At 43.5% G+C, this 22,348-nt stretch overlaps 1 protein-coding gene across 1 annotated transcript in view; it reads left to right on the forward strand.

Annotated features, from left to right (window-relative positions):
• ENPEP (glutamyl aminopeptidase) overlaps positions 1–22,348 on the forward strand; it is a 61,361-nt gene that overhangs the window by 25,497 nt on the left and 13,516 nt on the right. Inside the window, exons 5-13 of the mRNA XM_060278507.1 lie at positions 1,812–1,966; positions 3,095–3,208; positions 4,361–4,495; positions 6,240–6,305; positions 11,320–11,385; positions 13,263–13,414; positions 13,781–13,849; positions 19,182–19,332; positions 19,670–19,725. Coding sequence (XP_060134490.1) covers positions 1,812–1,966; positions 3,095–3,208; positions 4,361–4,495; positions 6,240–6,305; positions 11,320–11,385; positions 13,263–13,414; positions 13,781–13,849; positions 19,182–19,332; positions 19,670–19,725 — 964 coding nt within the window. The remainder of the gene's footprint in view (positions 1–1,811; positions 1,967–3,094; positions 3,209–4,360; positions 4,496–6,239; positions 6,306–11,319; positions 11,386–13,262; positions 13,415–13,780; positions 13,850–19,181; positions 19,333–19,669; positions 19,726–22,348) is intronic.

A 22,348-nucleotide genomic window follows, 5' to 3' on the forward strand; every position in this document is an offset into this window, starting at 1 on the left:
ATTAAACAGAAAGCAGTGGTTTCTGGCTTTTGAACCAGTGGGTCATGCTTTAGCATTGCCCATCTCAGAATCAATTTGAATTCTATGCGAGGCTAAGTAGCGGGGCTGTTCAGCCTCTCAGAGGAACCTAGCGTCCATAATTCTCATTTAAGCTGGTATTGATTGCCAGCCGTGAAGACATGACCCTCCATGTTGTGGGGAGTAGAAGCAGATGTTCTTCATTACATGGGGATTTAGTTTACTTAATTTGCCAATAAATATTTCTTAGTCCCATTTACGAAATCCCTTTACAACCTAATTGCAGGAAGACATTGTAAAGATTAGTTTGGCATTACCAATCAGGCAGCAGAAAGCATCCCCTCTGGCAGGGGAAGAGCCTGCCAAGTGCCCTATTGAGGCATTGGGAAGAGGTCCAAAGGGGTGTCTCCAAACTGGGTGAATGGGCATTAAAATGGCAATCATGGTTCAGTTGCTTTGCAAGGTATGGAGAAAGTGGAGAGAGAGAATATTCCCCCTCTCTTATAGTACCCAGATCCAAGCTCACCCAATATATACCTTGTAAATGGTTGGAGATTCAGGGCAGATGAAAGGAAGTACTTCACACAGCACATATTACTACCACAGACTCTAGTGATGGTCACAAACTTGAATGGCTTGAAATGGTGTTTACAAATTCACAGAGGATAAGACTATCAATGGCTACTAGTCATGATGGCTGTGTACTACCTCTGATATCAGAAACCATATGTGTCTGGAGCCTATTTTCTGTGGGAGAGAGGTACTACACACCTCTACTGCCTATGGCCTTCCCAGACGCATCTGGTTGGCCACTTATGGTACATAATGTTGGACTAGATGGGTCATTGGTTTCATCCAGCTGGTGTCTTCTTACATTCCTGTTAGGACATGTACCTGGCATAGCTCCTTTCTCTTCTTCATCACCCTTTGTTTGACTGAGGAAAATAGGTACAGGTTTGAAGGAGTTAGAGGAAGCCAACTGAGATATTTACTTTCATCCAGGACTCTGTACTGACCAGGCAAGCTTCAATTTTGGGTGGCGCCTCAGGAGTACATCTTTCATTGAATATATTTCAGCAGAGGTTGGACAGCCATCTGCCAGGGATGCTACAGCTGCCTCCTACAGTGTGAATCCTGTGTTGATCAAGGTGGTGGTGGACTAAATGTTCTCCAATATCCCTTCCAATTCTTCAGTTCTATGATTGCAACAATTTGTACACATACTGTACCTAGGCAATAGGTGTCAATGGAGGACACCTAACCTTCTTGCCGTCTTTCCTCCTGATGTTAGTGCCTCCTTATCTCATTGTCTCTCCTTCCCTGGCTCTTCCCATTGGAAACATTTCAGTGGGAAGGTGAACATGTAAGTGCATACAGCCAGGGGCTGCCCTGCAAACACCATGACTCAAGGTCCACATACCCAGCTCCACATGCTCTCACCTATTAAATTTCATAAGCTCTCCAAAATGTTAAGCATAGTTGCACCCATGCTGTCATAAGGGGGAATGTGAAACATGGAGCAGAAGAACCTGGTTCACCAGCATCATCCTGGCATTTCAGCAGTCCAGACACATGTTGAATGTTCTGCTGAGTCAGACCAAGGGTTCACCATTGCCTATACTGACTTGCAGCATCTCTCAGAGGGTTGAACTCCAGGACCTTATGCATTTCAATGGTGCAGGGGGGCACAAGCAACAAGCTGAAGTATTTCTGTTAGATGCAGCAGTTCTGTGACTTGAATAAGATGAATGAGCTTGAACACTCAGGGTAAACATCTCTCTTTTTCTATCTAGACAAAATTGCCATTCCAGATTTTGGCACTGGGGCCATGGAGAACTGGGGGTTGATCACTTACAGAGAAACTAATCTCCTTTATGATCCAAATGAGTCTGCTGCTTCAAACAAGCAAAGAGTAGCGGCTGTGGTTGCCCATGAACTTGTTCACCAGGTACAGCTTGCAAAGCATCTTCTCACAAAGGCATCAAATGATAATATTTAAGTCAAGGAAATAATGATTCATTTATCCCATCTATTTTATTCTGTCAGATTTTTCTGCTTCCCTTTCAGCTGCAAAATAAGTGGATTCGTTTTAAAGCTTCGAAGTACTGAAACATATTTCAGATAATGGTTTTGTCTCATTTTCATCCTGTATCAACAGCACTTCATTTGCTGGAGATTTACTGTCGGGGGCTACTACAACACAAAGCTGTAGTGAGACCATGGCTTCCCACACCCCTTTTCGCTGCTGCAAATAATGATAAATTGCAGGAGCAATCTTCTCCCATGGGAAAGTGGAAGAGAAAGGAAACAACATGAGAAACCTTTGGGAATCAATACCACTGTGGTTTGAGCAACATCTCACTTGTCAGATGATTTAGTTCACCCCAGAGCCAGCCCTACTATTAGGCAGAGTGAATCTGGGTACCTCAGGTGGCATGTCCTGGGGCTGCAGATAGTAGACAGAGCTTTGTGCAAGGACGTTGGGCCAGAATTCAATTTTGATTGCATTTTAATGAGCAATTGCCTAATTCACACTTCTAGAACCAATAAGCGAAGTGTCACACAGCTATTCTGTGAAATTCACACTTCTCCAAATTTTGGATACAGTTCTTGAACTAATGTGTACAAAAAATGTATTTAGGGGAAAGTGTACATAAAATGCATGCATTGGTGAAAATAACATTTATTTAGTCATTTATTTATTAGTTATTTTTCTCAACCACCCTTCATCCCACAGGACGTCAGGGTCCTAACAAACAAAATATAAACAGAGAAGATAAAATATAGACATAGTTAGATTAAAACCCAGTAAAAAGAGCACAACAGAACAGTTCAGCAACGGTCTCAAAAATATCCAATACCCCAATGCCTCCATTAACATATCTGTTTTAAGTTGGCGCCTAAAAGTCATCAGTGAAGTGGACAGCATATCTCCATATAAGGAACCCTTTCATCTATTAATTTTGACACAGAAAGATCTGCACAATAGCTGTATTATGTAAATATTTGCTAAGTTACCATAGAGCTATAACCTGTATAAATAATGCTGCTATTTCCCCCCTGCTTCCCATTGTAGTGGTTTGGGAACATTGTGACCATGGAGTGGTGGGAAGACTTGTGGCTGAATGAAGGATTTGCCAGCTTCTTTGAATTTCTGGGGGTAAATGCTACAGAAGGAGATTGGCAAATGGTAAATATTAACATGCTAACATTATGTTACCGTATTGCATTACATTACATTACATTACTAATGTGTTACGTTACGTTACGTTACGTTACGCTACGCTACGCTACGCTACGTTACGTTACGTTACTAATGTGTTACATTACATTACATGTTTATATTATGATGTGGAGCAGAGGCATTATTATTACTGATTTATGTAGTTTTTTGGACTGATAACATGGGGGAAAATATTTTATCAAAAACTCAAAACAAGCCACAGGTATAGTGTAGAACAGGCATGTCCAACAGGTAGATTGTGGGATGTTCCTGGAAGATCCTGGTAGATTTCTGGCCCCTCAGTGATCCCCTCCGCCCAAAAAATTCTCAACAACTTCAGCTTTCCCAAAAAAGCTCAAAAATTATGGCTTCCAAAAAAAACCTCCGCATCCCTGGCTTCCTAAAAGCTCAACAACATTGCCTTTCCAAAAGAAGATCAACAACTTTGCTTTTCCAAAAAAAAGCTCAACAACCTTGTATTCCTTAAAAAAATGCTCAACAACTCTGGTAGATCTCTGCCAGGTTTTTTATAATGTGAGTAGATTGCAGTCTATTGGGAGTTGGACGTCCCTGGTGTAGAATAAAGCATGTTTTTTTAAAGCCATGGAGTGCTACCAAACCACCCACTATGACCATGTCTTTTTCATTTTTCCTCCCCCAAGACCACTATGAGTTCTTTCTTCTTCACAAAGGGTCACAAACCCTCCCCCAGCCTGCAGACCATCCTCTCTCCAATCTAGTTTTCCAGCAGAAGGAAAACAACATATCTCTTCATATCCCTCCCTATTTCCCCCCACTCCAGTCAGAAAAAGCTTCCCTCAGTGCCAGGGAGAAAGAAAGGGAGGGAGGGAGGGAGGGAGGAGAGCTCTGGGGGGGTTATGGAGGCACCTCCCCTTCCTGTCCTTTTCTTCCCAAGATGGTCCATTCAGGCTCTGAGGTAGATTCCTACAAGAGCCACTTTCCAAATCTTGGCTCAATCTGTGTGCCTCTTTCACCCCTTGAGGTTGTCATCACAACATGATGACAGACGAGTAGAAATAATAAACAGAGAGGCATAATCATTTCTTGTAATCTTATTCAGTGTATTTTGCTCCATTTTTCCTTCCTTTTTCTTTACAGATGGACCAAATTTTGATTGAGGATCTGTTCCCTGTTCTGAAGGAGGACTCTTTGATCTCCTCCCATGCTATTGTAGTGAATGTGTCTTCTCCTGATGAAATAACCTCTGTGTTTGATGGCATATCCTACAGCAAAGTAAGGAAGAACTTGTCTTCTCTTTGATACAATGTCAAAAGGCAGGCACAAAGTCAATAGTGTTTGAGTTGATATGTGGCTCTTTAGGAGAGGTCAGGAGATGAAGCTTGGAAGAAGTTGGTTTTTATAGCATTTTATTTGTTTTTTGAGGAGTGCTTTTTCTTTTATGCACACTCCTCTGGTGACCGCTTTCATTGCGTCCCATAAGAGGGGGGTTGAGGTATTGTCTATGTCGTTTTCCTTGAAGTAGTTTTGGAGGGTTTTTGTGAGCCTCTCTCTAATTTGTTTGTTTGTGGTTAGGATGGGGCTGAAGGACCATGATGGGGTGGTTTGCGTTCCTTCTCCTATTCTAACCGTGGCTTCTACTGGGGCGTGATCTGTGATTTTGATGTTGCCTATGTTTGTTGATTCCACTAAAGGGATCAGGCCCTGTGTGAGCAGAATGCTGTCCACCAGTCTGGACTTTGTACCATGGCGTCCAGATTGGAATGTATGGGTGGTGTCTCCTGGGTTTTGTTCACCCCAGACGTCATAGAGGCCCTTGTTTTTTAGTATTTTCAGTAACTTGTAAGAGTCCCTGTTTGTTGGGGGGGGGGTTGAGGGTTTTATAGCATTTTATGACCATGTGCTTTGGCTTCAATGCAGAAGACACTGGGACGAGTGGAAAAGGTGGTTTCTTTAATATCCAGATGGTCCAGAGCAGGGAAATCTGGAGTTACAGCTGCATTAACAGACCTGTAGTAGGAGAAAATTGGAGTAGAAAGTGTGTACATTCGGGGAAAATGTCATACACAAATGTATATGTTAGGAGAAATTTGCACTAATGAATTTGTGTGTGTTGTTGTTGTTTTTAAAAAATGCAAACTGATGTGGAAATGTGGAAAACTGAACTTATAACTGAGAGAGAAACCGAAAGTACCTGAAATTGACAGATCTGTCCTTCCCGACATACAGCTCTCTTTCCCAATCAGATTGCCACAAGCAAGGGTGGGGAGAGCAAGCAAATGACCATAAGCCAAAGGGTTATGTGAACTGGACCTTGCCTGAACACAAATGCAGAAGGTCAGCATGCCATGTGAGCCTGGCTCATGTTTGCTAGAGAATGTCTTAACTCAGGAATCTTTTTTTAAAACAACAACAACAGCCTCATGTGCAAACTAAAGTGCCTACACTGCTTCCTTGTATACGTAGGTATGTAGTGTTGTATGGGGCTAGAATCTTCTTCAGACTAGGATTTCTGAGAACTTTGGCTTTTCTTAGTATTGTCAGAAGTGGCCAAACATTTTGAAAAGCATCTGCAGGCAGGATCTCTTAAATCCATGGAAAACAAAGTCGCAGGCAGAGCTATTTGAGGCAGGCAGAGCAGGGCTTCCTTTGCTACCAAGCCATCTGCCTTAACACAGGCGGCATTTAAGGTAAGATGCAGGCTATGAATTGCTTATGGCTGAAACTGGGTGATTTGTGCCTACTTCTTGCGTTCTGTGGTTGTTGCTTCATTCTGGGTTGTGTTGACTCTCACACAGTAAGGAGGGAGGCTATGGGCTAAGGAGAGCAGTTCATAAATGTAAGGCATTAAAATATGAATGATATGTTGCTGGGTTGTGCACAAATAAGGGAGTCAATATTTTATCCATGTATTTTGCTCAGTCAGTCAGACTTTTTCAAGTTTCAAGAACATGGCTTGATTGAAACTGGTATAGTATCAACTGATAATTGCTGATGATCCCAATCTCTGCTTTCTTAGGGAGCATCGATTCTCAGAATGCTGGAAGACTGGATCTCACCAGAAAAATTCCAAGCTGGGTGTCAGGTATGGTCTACTCAGATTGGTGTAGAACAGGAAAATAGGGAAATGCTTAGTGATTAGTGTGCAATCCTAGGCACACTTCCTTGAGAGAATAGGTCCCACTGAAAACAACGGGCCTTACTTCTGAGTAAAGTTGTTTAGGGTTGTGGTGTGGATCATTGTACGGAATTTTGGTCAGAATTTTAGAGAATTATTTCACTTACTTCCCTGTAAAGCCAGATGGCACAATCCATTTTGGTTCACAAAACAGGTCTTGGTCTTCTCTGTGCATCCATTATATTGCATCACTGCTCACTGTTATATCACAGGTGCATCTAGTGCCCACTGACAGAACTGAGATCAAAGTGATAAAGGCATCCAAGCCTTTAGGATATTGCATTCTGCCATCACGGTTCTTATGCTAATAGAGAAAGGTCACCATTGGCATGAAGGTAGCCTCCCACCCTTATTTCTGTACCGTGGTTGCAATCCATTTGCACTTATAATTTGCAGTCTGCCGTAATGCAAGTTTGTGTCCTATGTATACACTGAAAGTACAGAAGTAGCTGAGAGTGAGACAAACAGCGCCATCTACTGTCCCACTACAGCTAAGTCAGGAAGGTACCAGGAAGAAATGGATGATGTTACAGTATACTGTATACACGTAAACTGAGGTTTGACTGTATCGGTACCCAATGTAGCCTATCTGTCAAATAGCAATTCTAATGTAGAGAAATGGATGACTTTTTCAGTCAAAGTCATCCATATTAACTGAGGTGGTAGTAGTGGTAGAGAGATCCAGTGCTGCTGCCACACACAAACACACACACACACACACACACACACACACACACACACACACACACACACAGGAACTCTCTTCCTATTGACCAGGCAGGTACATTCAATGTTCTCTCTTTGGCACCTACTAAAAATGCTTTTCTTTAGACAAGCCTACCCAGATATGTAGAAAGGTGGTGTGTGTTTTAATATGCTTTTAGTTTATTTCTGATTTCTTGGAATGTTTTAAGTAGCTGTTTTTAAACTGCTTATGCCAATAATTTTATTTTATTTTGTAAACTGCTTTGAGGGTTTGGGGTTTTTTTTGGGGGGGGGGGTTCTTGCAATCAAGCAGCGTAAAACTTTTTAATGAAATAAATAAGTATACCAGAGAGTTTCAGAAGCATCTAAGCCATCTTCAGACAATCACAAAACAGAAATATGAAAGACAGCGTTTCTCTAGCTCTCCCCTGCCACTAATACACCATCACTCTTACTGTAGAGATTCTCAGGAATCTCTAAATAAAACCCTCCTCCATGCAGTTAACCTTCCGTGGTAGAAAAACCAACCAACTACATGGGCAGAAGCTTTCATACACATTCCTGGGAGTGATGCAGGAGCAACTGCAGAAGCCACGCCAACCAGGCGTACATTTAGGGAGCACAGTCCACAAATAGCTATTATCCAAGCATATGAGCTTGTATAACACATAAGGAGAACACAGGAGTATGAGATAAACCCTGCTGGATCAGACACATCTAGTCCAGCATTCTGCTCCCACAGTGGCCAAACTCATGGGAACGAGAAGCCCAGAAGTAGGCTAGGTGTTCAATGAGTGGTGACTTACCATGGTGTTCCTGTAACCACCTGACATATTTGCCAGCTATGGCATCCTACCAAGTGGTAAGAATCTGATTATTTTATCATCATCATCATCATCATCAAAAGCACCTACACTTTATCATTAACTTGAAGAAGCAAAGACATGACAAGATTTCCTTTGCCTCTTGGCAAATATGATCAGCCATCAGCCCATGTGGTTACAAGCACCCTGTAATAATAGCAAGCTGCGCATGTAAGTATAGCCACCAAAAATGTATCATGCAACAAAGTGGTTCCCACACATCCTCCTTATCAACTTGTGGTTGTTTAGTCGTCTCGTCGTGTCCGACTCTTTGTGACCCCATGGACCAGAGCATGCCAGGCACTCCTGTCTTCCACTGCCTCCCACAGTTTGGCCAGACTCATGTTGGTAGCTTCAAGAACACTGTCCAACCATCTCGTCCTCTGTCCCCTTCTCCTTGTGCCCTCCATCTTTCCCAACATCAGGGTCTTTTCCAGGGAGTCTTCTCTTCTCATGAGGTGGCCAAAGTATTGGAGCCTCAGCTTCAGGATCTGTCCTTCCAGTGAGCACTCAGGGCTGATTTCCTTCAGAATGGATAGGTTTGATCTTCTTGCAGTCCATGGGACTCACAAGAGTCTCTCCTCCAGCACCAGATTCAAAAGCATCAATCCTTCGGCGATCAGCCTTCTTTATGGTCCAGCTCTCACTTCCACTTCCAAACATCACATTAAACCTGACCTCAGGTATACGATTTAGAAGAGGAGGGGGAAAACACACCCATCTCAATTAAAAACAAAAGCACAGGGGAGGGGGGTGATTTTAAAAAGACAATTCAGCAGAAACACAGCTGTGTTCCCTGACAATACAATCTAGAGTGAAAAATAAACTTCTCTCCATGCTCCAATCTTGCATGTCTGCAGGATCCATTCTTTGGTCCCTGAAAGCAAGTTTCAACGCTCTTCAAAGGACAGATCTATTTTTTATCCAGCAGTGACATTGAGAGTCAGCATTTTCCAGCCTGATACATTTACTAGGCAGGAGCTGAAAGAGAGAGAGAGAGAGAGAGGGGGGGGGGAAACGAGAACACACTCTGGCTGTGTTCTCTCTTGTTTACTGAGGCCCACATGGTGTACCTGGATTATAAATTCCTGTCTTGGTAAATGGATGAGTGTTATTTTAAGATGTGTTCTCGAATAATGGGAATATGAGCTCAACCAGGGTATAATGAGAACAATCTGCTCTCTTACATAAATAGCTTTTAATTGGGGGGAATAATTAAGGTCAATGAGAATTATATTTGTAACTGTTTAATCAAGGACAGATTTAAAAAAAAAACCTCAAAAAATCTCAGATCCCTTTCATTCATCTTGGACAACTTTTCTATAATCATTTTGGTCACAGATGAAATACTTGGACGACCAGCATCTTACACCCGGTGATCTTGGAAGTTCAGTATCCTACGCCTGGATCTTGCACATCAAGGCTGGGGGACTTAGAACTCTCCAGATGTTGGAGGACTACAACTCTCATCAGCACCAGATTTAGGGATTGCACTACCCGGGGCAGAGCGCCCCCATCGCCCCTCCCTTCCTACACCTCTGGCAGGAAGTTCCTCCTCACAAGGCTCTGAGCCAAGGGGGTAGAAAATACACTGTACTGCACTTGAGAGCATGCACAGAATAGAAAGTGAGAGGGAGGAGGGCATGAACATGAGAAATATTTAGGGAAGGCCCAACATTTTGTCCTCATTCAGGGTGCCATATTACCAAAGTCTGTCCCTGATCCTATCCTACTTAACCAGCGTCTGTGGCTGCTGAGGTTGAGGGGTGTTGTGCTCCAACATTTGGAGGGCCACAAGTTCTTCAGCTTGGCACACACAGTCATTCATGTTATTTCCACAAAAGAATAATGCTCAACATGGGCGTAGGCAGGAGGGGCAGGAGGGGGCAGTTGCCCCCCCAGAAGCAGGGCCGCTGGTGGCCAGCCTGCCCCGCTGCCCGCCGCCGCCCGGTGCCGTCTCCCTTCTCCCTGGCTGGCTGTGGGGCGGGTGGAGGGAAAGCCCCAGAGCCGCGCAAAGCGTTTGGCTGGCTTTCCCTCCGCAAGAAGGGGGGGGGAGGGAGTTGCACAGTTTCACTTTAGTCCTAGAAACACCCTTCCTGAGATGTTGCGCACAGTCCCTCTCCTGCAGCAGCAGTTTGTTCATTGGAATTTACATCTGACTGAATATGTTTAGGAAGCATCCATACAGTTCAATGTTATGTGAGAAAGAACTTGATGATTCAGGCCAGTGGCCCATCAAGGGAAGCATCCTGTTCTCCCCTCAAGCAGAACCTGAGTGCAATAGTCCTCCTGCCATTCCCAGCAGCTGGTACCGAGACACATGCTGCCTCTGACCAGGGAGGCAGAGCATAGGCATCATGGCGAAGGGCCCTCTCCTCCGTGAATTTGTCTCATCCTCTTTTTAAGTCATCCATGTTTTGGGCCGCAAATGCCTCCTGTGGGAGCAAATGGTTTAACTTTGCGCTCGGCGAAGAAGCACTTTCTTTTGCCTGTCCAGTATCCTCCAACAAACCTCCAGCTTCATTGGGTGCCCATGAGTTCTAACGTTAGGAGAGGAGAGAAAAGCATTCTCTGTCCACTTTCTTCATGCCTTGGAATTGTATACACTTCTTGGATGTCAAGGGTTGGTTCACACTTCCGCTGTGTCTAGAAAGCACGGTTCTGAGCGGTTTTCCCTTTGCCCCTCTCCTTACCAAGGGAAAACTGCTCTTTAGCAATAGACTGGAACAAATGGCAATCGGGGGAAACCCAAATTGCCATTTTCTCCAATTGAGCACTAAAGGTAGCAGGGTTTATTGGTTTGTGTTTTTTGGTTTTGCTTTTGCTTTTATCACATATTTTGTGCTTTTATGTTTCATTTTTATATTGTGAATTGCCTTAGATCTGCAGATGAAGGGCAGTGTACAAATCTTCATAAGAATAAGAATAAAACAGGAATGTTATTTCCTTTAGCCCTCTCTGTGTTTTGGAAACTTGCCTGTTGGTTGCATGCAGGTCTTAAACTGACTGCAGCAGTACGTAAGTGAGATATACCAACAGTGACACTCACACGCTGGCCAAAGACATGACGCCACACTGCTCAGAAGGTCTCTGCATGAAGTTGGTGCATAGCTGGAATAAGCAAGAAGGAAGGAGATTAAGAGGCACCTCAGTTACGTTATTCAAAGCCACCCTCAGATTTTTGAATCACGCCCATGAAACAACAGGAAGCCAATGCAGACTGCAAAGTTGCAGTTGCTGATCCACAGAGTCAGGAGGGTGGCAACTGCAGAACTTCTAAGATCAGACCATTAAAGCTGTTGAGGTGGGTGTTCATACTAATATTGAGTAACTGTTTCCATTTTCTCCAACAGAAATATTTAAAAGACTATGAATTCAAAAATGCAAAAACAAGTGACTTCTGGAAAGCACTGGGAGAGGTATGTGTTTGTATGACTATGAATCAGTTCAAATGTTTGTATTATTTTATGGGGGACGGCCTCCTAGTCCCACTTCTCCCAACTTTCTGTTTGGCTAGGAAATCGAATCTTAAGAACAACTTCTCTCCATACATCTTGAATGTATTGCTTCTGGCTCACACAAACTCCCACTAAGCGCGACAGCATTTTTCAGTAAGAAAATGCCTCAAGGCAGGTGGATAAGAATAAAGCCATAATGAAAACAAACTGCAAAAGAATTTCAACGTATTGGGCATATCTGTTCAGCATGCTTCATCCATAATCTGCCCTGCTATTTTTAAACAAGGAAGTGGCTCACCTGGTGGTGCGGAAGTGCACAACAGGCCTTTTGCAGCAGTAGCGCCTAGTGGGAAGGGTGAGGAGGTGGCAAGGTCAGAGCTCCACAGACAACCTGCAGGATTGGCTCTGCTGGTGCATCTGCCACCTTGTCCCTGCTAGTAAGTGGCACTGCCCCACTGTCAGGAGGCTTATGCTGCAGCTCCACCCCACTATGTGAAATTCTCCTGCAAGAGCAACATCAAGTAACTTACACCTCTTAAATAAGACTGCTGAAGTGAAGAAAGCTTGGGTTAACCGGGAGTGTACTTTTGTGAAAGTACCAGCTCAGTTCTGGTTCTGAGAACAAATTCCCGGGTTCAGAATGTGCTCAGAGGCACCTTGTTCTTTAGTTCTGACCATAAGCTTGTTCACACATTACACAAGTGTTTTTGTGAAAGAGTGTACAGTTTTGTGCAGCTCAGCTGTTGTATGCACAGATGCACCGACTGTACGCTTGTTGGATGTTACTGTGCAAGTATTCAGCTCAACTGTTTGTGTACAGAGTTGTACATTTGTTGAATGGAACATGTGAACACGCATATATATTTTTGCTCCTGGCTCTGGTCTTGAAGCTCCAGTGGTTCCAGTGAATTGGTTCTAATGAGCCTGAAGACTGCTCCCCTCTGGCCCATTGCCTTTTATCAGTGCAGTCCTTGCTGTCCTGATTGCAAAATTATGGAGAGGAGAAAAGAGAACATGAATGAATCAAGAGCACAGATCACTAGGAATGGATGTCTGCTGGCAGTCTTGAGATTATTTTATTCTTCTATCTTTTTGGGAGGGAATAGAAGCAGTTTGACTAAAAGTGCTAAGCAAGGATACTCTCTTCTTATCAACCCCAGTTGGATTCCCAGGTCCTTTGAAACCCATTTTTTCCCCTTTAGGACCATTAATCATGTGTGCATGTGTTTAGAATGAAGCTGTCAGACAGCATCTCAGGCAAATTCCCTGTGGCTTCCGTAACCACAATGCATGCAGACAAGTAGCCTTGGCACTTTCTCCCATCACTGTGGCACACTTGGGTGGGTGAGGTTGTTGCCTACAGAACTTTTTTCCAGAGCCAGAGCTTTTATTTGGGGGTGGGGTGGGGATGAGATTTCTTCTTGTACTGTATCTGGCAATGTCCAAATCCCTCTCTTTCCTTTCGTTATACCAATCATAGCAAACATCTTCATATTGAATTTGCTATACTTCCCCCCCCCCCACAACTTTTATGGAAGGAAAATATGATAGATATTGAATGCTGTCACCTAAGGTGGCTTGTGATACCTTGAGCATTCACCTCTGCAGGAACTCCAAAAGGTTGCCATCTATGGAAACAGTGTATAATGACTGACTGGCTTTTCCTTGTTGTTTACAATCAATAAATACTGTTATTTAGACCAGCTATGCCCATGCGTTTTCTAAAGCCAGCATTTAGAAGAGAAAACTGTAGGTTCTCACCTCCTGAGCAGAAGAGTAACATCCTTCTTCAGTCTCCTTTTGGCGTTCTCACCATGATCACCCACTCTTATTCTTAGGTAAGTGGTTATCCTGTCCAAGAAGTGATGGACACCTGGACCAGGCAGATGGGCTACCCTGTGCTGAATGTTCTTCCAAACTCAATGATCACACAACAGCGCTTTCTCCTGGATCCCACAGCAGACCCTTCCCAGCCGGCTTCTGAATTCGGGTACAGTTTCTCCAGTAGATGAGTATGCATTTTGCAGTGCCGGTCAGGGTCCAAATGGAGATGTTCTGCTTCTCCAAAGGGTTTAAATAAAACAAATCCCCACCCCCTGTGAAGAGCTGTGCATAATTTTTTTTAAGCTGCATTGGAGTTGGGTCTATGTAAGTACTCTGCCACCTTGGTAGCACTGGACTCAACTCACCACAGCAGATGTGTGCCTTGATCTTTTTTGTTGGTGTCACTTATTTAATCTAGCCAAACTTTGGGCCATTGCTACAGTACATTTCATCGATGCTGTTTTAAAAAATATTTTGGTGGTGGTGTTTGTTTTTAAAAAAATGTGAAATCTCTCTCTTTCCAAATGTTCAGCTATAGGTGGAATATCCCAGTGAAATGGTATGAGGGAGCTGACAATGATACAATATTCTACAATAAATCAAATTAGCAGGTAATCCTCATTAGCAGACAATAGCTCTCTATGCAATAAAGTTTATCAAGCTTCATGTTAAACATTAGTCTTTTGTGCTCCACAAGCTGGCATAGTAAATACTGTATTTGATCTGGGTAAAAAAACAGCAATGTTTACTGTACTGTCCTACAAATGTGATTTGCTGAACTCATCTCCCAGTCTTTTTTTGTGTGGCATGCTGCTTTTAAATCTGCTGCTTATTCTTAACTGCTGTTGGGTTTGCTTGTTTGTTTCCTTTTTAGGTTGTGCTTCTCTTGTTGTGCTAATTTTGTGTAAGCTGCCTTGTGCACTTTTGTAGAAAAGTGGGACATAAGTACTCTGAAATACCAATAATAACATGTTGGATTATAGGCAGGTAAAACAGCAGAGGAATCACAAAATCATTCTGCCCAAATCCCATCAAATTGGCCCTAACTGGACAAGTGATAAGCACTAAATCTAGGGTCAAACCACAGCCAAGAAATTTTTTGAATGTTTCATCATGAGGCCCAAACACAGAAGGTGCTTCTGAAAAACCTTGCAAGGAAGCTGACTGAAAGTTGTGCATTGCTGAACATAAGATGTGTTCTAGATTTATAATGGAGCAATCAGATAATTATTTGCCAGCAGTTCACTCACACAGGAGCATTGAATGCCACCATAATAAGGGCATTGTCATAAGACTGAAGTGCTTTTGACTTGGTGGCTGAGTATGTGACAACAGAAGAGTGATAAATGAGTATTGCAATCAAGTATATGACAAAAGGCATATAAAAGTTATGACGCTGGAAGATGAGCCCCTCAGGTCGGAAGGCGTCCAACATGCTACTGAGGAAGAGCGGAGGACAAGTACAAGTAGATTCAGAGCTGATGAAGTGGCTGGGCCAAAGCCGAAAGGACGCTCAGTTGCGGATATGCCTGGAAGCGAAAGGAAAGTCCGATGCTGTAAAGAAAAATATTGCATAGGAACCTGGAATGTAAGAACCATGAATAGAGGTAAGCTGGATGTGGTCAAAAATGAGATGACAAGAATAAATATCGACATGCTGGGCATCAGTGAACTAAAATGGAAGGGAATGGGTGAATTCAGTTCGGGTGACTATCATATCTACTACTGTGGGCAAGAATCCTGTGGAAGAAATGGAGTGGCCCTCATAGTCAACAAAAGAGTGGCAAAAGCTGTGATGGGATGCAATCTCAAAAATGACAGAATGATCTCGATACGAATCCAAGGCAGACCTTTTAACATCACAGTAATCCAAGTTTATGCACCAACTACCGGTGCTGAAGAAAGTGAAATTGACCAATTCTATGAAGACCTACAACACCTTCTAGAAATGACACCAAAGAAGGATGTTCTTCTCATTACAGGGGATTGGAATGCTAAAGTAGGGAATCAAGAGATAAAAGGAACAACTGGCAAGTTTGGCCTTGGAGTTCAAAATGAAGCAGGGCAAAGGCTAATAGAGTTCTGTCAAGAGAACAAGCTGGTCATCACAAACACTCTCTTCCAACAACACAAGAGACGACTCTACACATGGATATCACCAAATGGGCAGCATCGAAATCAGATTGATTATATTCTCTGCAGCCAAAGATGGAGAAGCTCTATACAGTCAGCAAAAACAAGACCTGGAGCTGACTGTAACTCAGATCATCAGCTTCTTATAGCAAAATTCCAGCTTAAACTGAAGAAAGTAGGAAAAACCACTGGGCCAGTAAGATACAATCTGAATCAAATCCCTTATGAATACACAGTGGAAGTGAGGAACAGGTTTAAGGATTTAGATTTGGTGGACAGAGGGCCTGAAGAACTATGGATGGAGGCTCGTAACATTATACAGGAGGCAGCAACGAAAACCATCCCAAGGAAAAGGAAATGCAAGAAAGCAAAATGGCTGTCCAACGAGGCCTTACAAATAGCGGAGGAGAGGAGGCAAGCAAAATGCAAGGGAGATAGGGAAAGATACAGGAAACTGAATGCAGATTTCCAAAAAACAGCAAGGAGAGACAAGAGGGTCTTCTTAAATGAGCAATGCAAAGAAATAGAGGAAAACAATAGAATGGGGAAAACCAGAGATCTGTTCAAGAAAATTGGAGATATGAAAGGAACATTTCGTACAAAGATTACCATAATCAAGGACAAAAGTGGTAAGGACCTAACAGAAGCAGAAGACATCAAGAAGAGGTGGCAAGAATACACAGAGGAATTATACCAGAAAGATATGGAGGTCTCGTACACCCCAGGTAGTGTGGTTGCTGACCTTGAGCCAGACATCTTGGAGAGTGAAGTCAAATGGGCCTTAGAAAGCACTGCTAATAACAAGGCCAGTGGAAGTGATGATATTCCAGCTGAACTATTTAAAATTTTAAAAGATGATGCTGTTAAGGTGCTACACCCAATATGCCAGCAAGTTTGGAAAACTCAGCAATGGCCAGAGGATTGGAGAAGATCAGTCTACATCCCAATTCCAAAGAAGGGCAGTGCCAAAGAATGCTCCAACTACCGCACAATTGCCCTCATTTCACACGCTAGCAAGGTTATGCTTAAAATTCTACAAGGCAGGCTTAGGCAGTATGTGGACCGAGAACTCCCAGAAGTGCAAGCTGGATTTCGAAAGGGCAGAGGAACCAGAGACCAAATAGCAAACATGCGCTGGATTATGGAGAAAGCTAGAGAGTTCCAGAAAAACGTCTACTTCTGCTTCATTGACTATGCAAAAGCCTTTGACTGTGTCGACCACAGCAAACTATGGCAAGTTCTTAAAGAAATGGGAGTGCCTGATCACCTCATCTGTCTCCTGAGAAATCTCTATGTGGGACAAGAAGCTACAGTTAGAACTGGATATGGAACAACGGATTGGTTCAAAATTGGGAAAGGAGTACGACAAGGTTGTATATTGTCTCCCTGCTTATTTAACTTATATGCAGAATTCATCATGCGAAAGGCTGGACTAGATGAATCCCAAGCAGGAATTAAGATTGCCGGAAGAAATATCAACAACCTCAGATATGCAGATGACACAACCTTGATGGCAGAAAGTGAGGAGGAATTAAAGAACCTTTTAATGAGGGTGAAAGAGGAGAGCGCAAAATATGGTCTGAAGCTCAACATCAAAAAAACCAAGATCATGGCCACTGGTCCCATCACCTCCTGGCAAATAGAAGGGGAAGAAATGGAGGCAGTGAGAGATTTTACTTTCTTGGGCTCCTTGATCACTGCAGATGGTGACAGCAGTCACGAAATTAAAAGACGCCTGCTTCTTGGGAGAAAAGCAATGACAAACCTAGACAGCATCTTAAAAAGCAGAGACATCACCTTGCCGACAAAGGTCCGTATAGTTAAAGCTATGGTTTTCCCAGTAGTGATGTATGGAAGTGAGAGCTGGACCATAAAGAAGGCTGATCGCCGAAGAATTGATGCTTTTGAATTATGGTGCTGGAGGAGACTCTTGAGAGTCCCATGGACTGCTAGAAGATCAAACCTATCCATTCTTAAGGAAATCAGCCCTGAGTGCTCCCTGGAAGGACAGATCGTGAAGCTGAGGCTCCAATACTTTGGCCACCTCATGAGAAGAGAAGAATCCTTGGAAAAGACCCTGATGTTGGGAAAGATTGAGGGCACTAGGAGAAGGGGACGACAGAGGACAAGATGGTTGGACAGTGTTCTCGAAGCTACGAACATGAGTTTGACCAAACTACGGGAGGCAGTGGAAGACAGGAGTGCCTGGCGTGCTATGGTCCATGGGGTCACGAAGAGTCGGACACGACTAAACGACTAAACAACAACAACATATGACAAAAGACAGGGGAGAAATCTGATTTGTAAATAGCTAAAATCCAAAGTCCAGTGATCTTAGTGAGTCTGTAGACTACTCAATACAGTAGTCAGATACATCCCTATTTAACACAGTGTAGCTGGCTTCCAAGTAAACAGAATCATGCAGCCCCTAAAACCAATAATAAATGTTAACAAAAAAGCAAAACAAAACACTGCCCCATTTATCACGGGGTGATAAATACTTCCAATTAACATCCTGTCTGCATGTGAAAATTGCCAATTAAACTACATTTCATTAAATCAGTAAAGTTCATTTCAGCTTTTTTTTTTAAAGTCCTGTTATCACAATGAAATGCTTTCTAAGATGGGATGGCAAAGGTTACGTAGCTAGAGAACCTTCCAAACTGATTTTAATTAAATTGGCTCAAATTTCTTCTGAACACAGTGTGTAACTGTTGGACTTGCGTTGTCTTCAGGAGGTACTAGAACAGGAAGAATGTTGGGGGAAGTTAAGGAGAGAGGTAGCCTTGCCACTGATACCTAATTCTGCTGATAACATCCAGACTTGATTACTACCATATGTTGCGTGTGCAGCTGCCCTGGGAACTTCGGTTGGTTCATAACATGGCAGCCAGACTATTGACTGGAACTGACTGGTTGAAATGTATGTTGGCAGCAGGAGTGGTCGGGGAGGAGGGTCGGCACCACACACCTGGCCTTTATCAGAGGTTATCAGAGGACTGCTTTCTCCTGTGGGAAAGAAATGGAGAAGGCAGATGCCCAAGCACCCAGCTCCTGAATCTCCAGCCGAGATGTTCCTCCTTTAACTGGCTCTGGGTCCATCTTTGTCCTGCCAACAGATCTAGTTTTCAAGTACTCTCCTCCACCACCACCGCCTTGGCTGTTCGATTATATAGGTTTAATTAATGTTTGTTGTTTTAATATTTATATGTAAAGAAGCATTGTGAGAGTCACCTGAAAGGAGAAGTATGTAAGTTCACCCAACGGACTTTGATGCACACAATAAAACTTCATTCTCCTGTCCCCTCCCTCTAAAGCAGTGTTTCCCAACCTTGTGCCTCCAGATGTTTTGGGACTACAACTCCCATCATCCCTAGCTAGCAAGACCAGTGGTCAGGAATGATGGGAATTGTAGTCCGAAAGCAGCTGGAGGCACAAGGTTGGGAAACACTGCTCTAAAGCATCCTCAAAATCAGGATCACAGAGTTGTGATACCCTCTGAAGCAGATTTTGAGGGTGCATAGTCTAACACTGCTCACACAACATTGAACCTGGATAGCTCAGTTGGTTAGAGCATGGTGCTGATAATGCCAAGGTTGCATCCAACATTAATAATAAACACCTGCATTAAAAAAAATGTGCACAGAAAGGCAAACATGTTTTGAATGACCCATCTAATTTGTCCATCACATATAATTGTGGTTCTTCCTTGTTCCAGTTTGAAACTAACATAATTTGGAGAGTTGATATGTCATCTAGTCACATGTTCAGAAGTCCTTCACCACTGTTTGTTTGTTTTTAACCACCACAGGAATTACTATTACGCGACCCAACAATCCTGGTCCCAATTCTTTCTTGAAAGTGAACCAGGATCATGTTGGGTTCTATCGTGTCAACTATGAAACACAAGCCTGGGAAGGCTTAGCCAGGATTATGGTGGGCAGCCACAAGGTCAGTCTGCTGAACTGTTGCTTTATTATGGGATGTATAGAAAGATGATCACTCAGGGCCAGATTCAACTAACCCAGTGCCCTAGTAGCAACCAGCACAACAGCTTCCACTACTGCAGTCATGCTTTCTCCCCTCCCGCTGTGTGCTGTTGGGTGCTCCCTGCACTTCCCCCCAATCCACTCTGGAGCATTGGGGGGGAACCCAGAATGGCACACAGGGGGAGGAGAAGGAATGATGGGATGGTCAGAAGAGTGTGGTGTTGAACAGCTATGTTTTTATTTCATCCTTTGGTTTCGCCACCAGAACTCACCTGCTTATTTCCTTTTTCTCCCATAAGCAATTTAGTCTGGCGGATCGCGCTGGCTTTTTGGAGGATGCATTTTCATTGGCCAGGTGAGTGTCATAATCAAAGGAACTCAAGTAGACGTGTCATCTTATTATTTGTACCACACCACACTGAAATTTGGTTAGTCGTCATTCTATTTAACGGAAGGAAAAATATAGAAATTGTGTTTTATAAGTATATTGTTGCAGTAACTTTTGTCCTCCCTGTCTTAAGGCTGCAATCCCAGGCTTACTTCCTTAGGAGCAAAAACCCATTTTTCAGTGGAACTCACTTCAGAATAGATATGCAGGGGAGCAGGCAGCATGACTGAGGGACCCCTTTCATGTGATTGAAGGCTTACCTGTTCTAGGAAGGGAGTGACAAAGTAGCATCTAGGACAGGAGAGATGAACCTGTGGCCCTCCAGATGTTGGACTTCAACTTCTAGCAGCCTCAGCCAAGTGGCCAATGGTCAGAGGCAACATCTGTAGCACCACAGGTTTTTCTTCCCTGATCCAGAATCATGGCATTCTTACATTTCACAATCAAAGCCAGGAGTAACTGACCACTGGTGAGAGTTGGGATCTGACAGCATATGGTGGGTACCACTGATCACTGATCCTTCACAGCTTCAATAGCAGCAGATATATTGTCTCCACAGAGCCATAATGGTTCCTTAGAACTCTGGCAAGTGCCTTCTTTCCTCAGGTTTTATTATATGACTGGATCTAGGCAGGAGGTTAACTTATAATTGATTTAAAGCTGCAGCCCTGAGCCTGACGACTGTAGCAGGTTCGCACAAGACTCTTGAATCGTAGCACCTCCCCTGGTTTGCTAGATTCCCATCTAACGGGGATAATCTCAATTCCTATCTTGCTTGTGAATATCAGACACATTGAATCAATACTCCTGACACTTGCAAGGTGGGGCGGGGGCTTCCATCCAGAAGTACCCCAGGATCATATTGCATGCCGCTGTGATGAAAGTTTGAGGAGCTTCCTGTCTATTATGACCCAGTACAGGCAATTGCTTTTGCTAGGGAATGAAGATGAAGAGCTCTTGTAAGAGTAGAACTAAGTAACTGTGTACAGAAAGGATAAATGCAGACAACTGGGGAGACTCTTCATAGAAATCTTGTAGAAAGTCAAGAGAACATAAAGGCAACTTGAAACTCGTTGCTAAATCTGTTAGGCATGGATCTGGAATAACAAAATGAAGGCAGAATCAAAGTTTTGTTCTTAAGTTGCTTGGAGCTACTCAGATAGCTGTCCATCCCCCACCACAAAAAAAGAGAAAGAAATAGCATTCCCCAGAGACACATTCTCAGGTTGTAAGAGCAGATTCAGTTGTACTTCTAGAGGCCAGGGCAGCAGGGGATTAGAGAGGGAGGAGAAATTCGATTCAGTACGCATTTCAAGCCGAATCTAACACATTTGCACTTTCCAAAACAATGCATGAACCCAGGGGCATCACAATGAGGGGGCGATGGGGGTGGTCCGCCTCGGGTTCCACTCGGGGAGGGGTGCCACTTGGCACCCCCCCCCCAATGACTCCCAAGCCAAGCCTCCAGCCTCCCGGTAAAAAGTCTGTTCGGCACCCGCTCAAGCGCACTTTTTACCTGGAGTTTGGAGCTGGAGGCGTGTGGCTTTGGATGCGCAGGGGGGCAACGATACCCTGCCACGTAATGCTGCATGTGTTGTTACGTAGCGACGACGCCCCTCCCCCCCGGGTGCATGGCAATTTGCCACCCCGGGTGTCGTGGCAGCTCGCTACGCCGCTACACAAACCAAAACACTGCTATCCAGAATTTACACTTATCCAAATTTTTTGATACAGTTCTCTAACCAATGTTTGCAAAAAATGCAGGTATTAGGAGAAAGTGTGCATAAAACAACTTGCAAACAAGTGTACACCAGTCAAAAATGTATATTACACATGTGTTTATTAGGAGAAATTCACACTAAAATGCTAATGACTTTTTATTGCCATCCCACCTCCCTTCCAAAAGTAACTTTTGGTATGGGACAAAACACAATTGATGCTGTTAAGGGATATCTATCTCACAGGCAGCACAGGTCTTGGTGTCTTTCCTCATTCCTTTTTGCATCCTTGTTGACAGCATTCCAAATCCTGCACACAAACGAGCCTTTTAAGCATCTAGTGCTATTGCAGGAGGAGATGAACTTATCACCAAGCATTACTGTTGTGACATCTAAAGGACAAAACGTTCTGAAATTACATTGATGCAAACCTCAATGAATTATTGCTGTCGTAACGTCTGACTTTTCTCATTTAGGGAGGGATGGGAGATGCAGAATACATGCAGGATAGATTTCTCTTCCCTCCTCCCACCTCCCAAATATATGCTGGTCTGCTTTGTCATGAAACTTGGCATGCCTCCAGAGCAGGCTTTGAGGGCAATCGCTGTGTTATTACAAGTTCTCCAACAGACACAGTGCTGATCTGTTGCTTGTTTTTGATGTGCCTCAATTTAATCTTAAAGCCAGTCAACATAAACTGAATTCTCATGAGTGCCTGAAAATGTCCAAGCTGAAAATGCCATATGAATGAGGAATTAAGACAGTTAAAGTCTGCCTTACTTCCTCTTTGTGGTATTTGGGAGACTGAAGGATTTTGATACATTGCCTAAAATATACATGCCTTAAATTTCCTCTGCAGTTGACATTGGCAG

The sequence above is a fragment of the Zootoca vivipara genome, chromosome 9 (assembly GCF_963506605.1).
Source record: "Zootoca vivipara chromosome 9, rZooViv1.1, whole genome shotgun sequence".
In the NCBI taxonomy this organism is placed as follows: domain Eukaryota; kingdom Metazoa; phylum Chordata; class Lepidosauria; order Squamata; family Lacertidae; genus Zootoca; species Zootoca vivipara.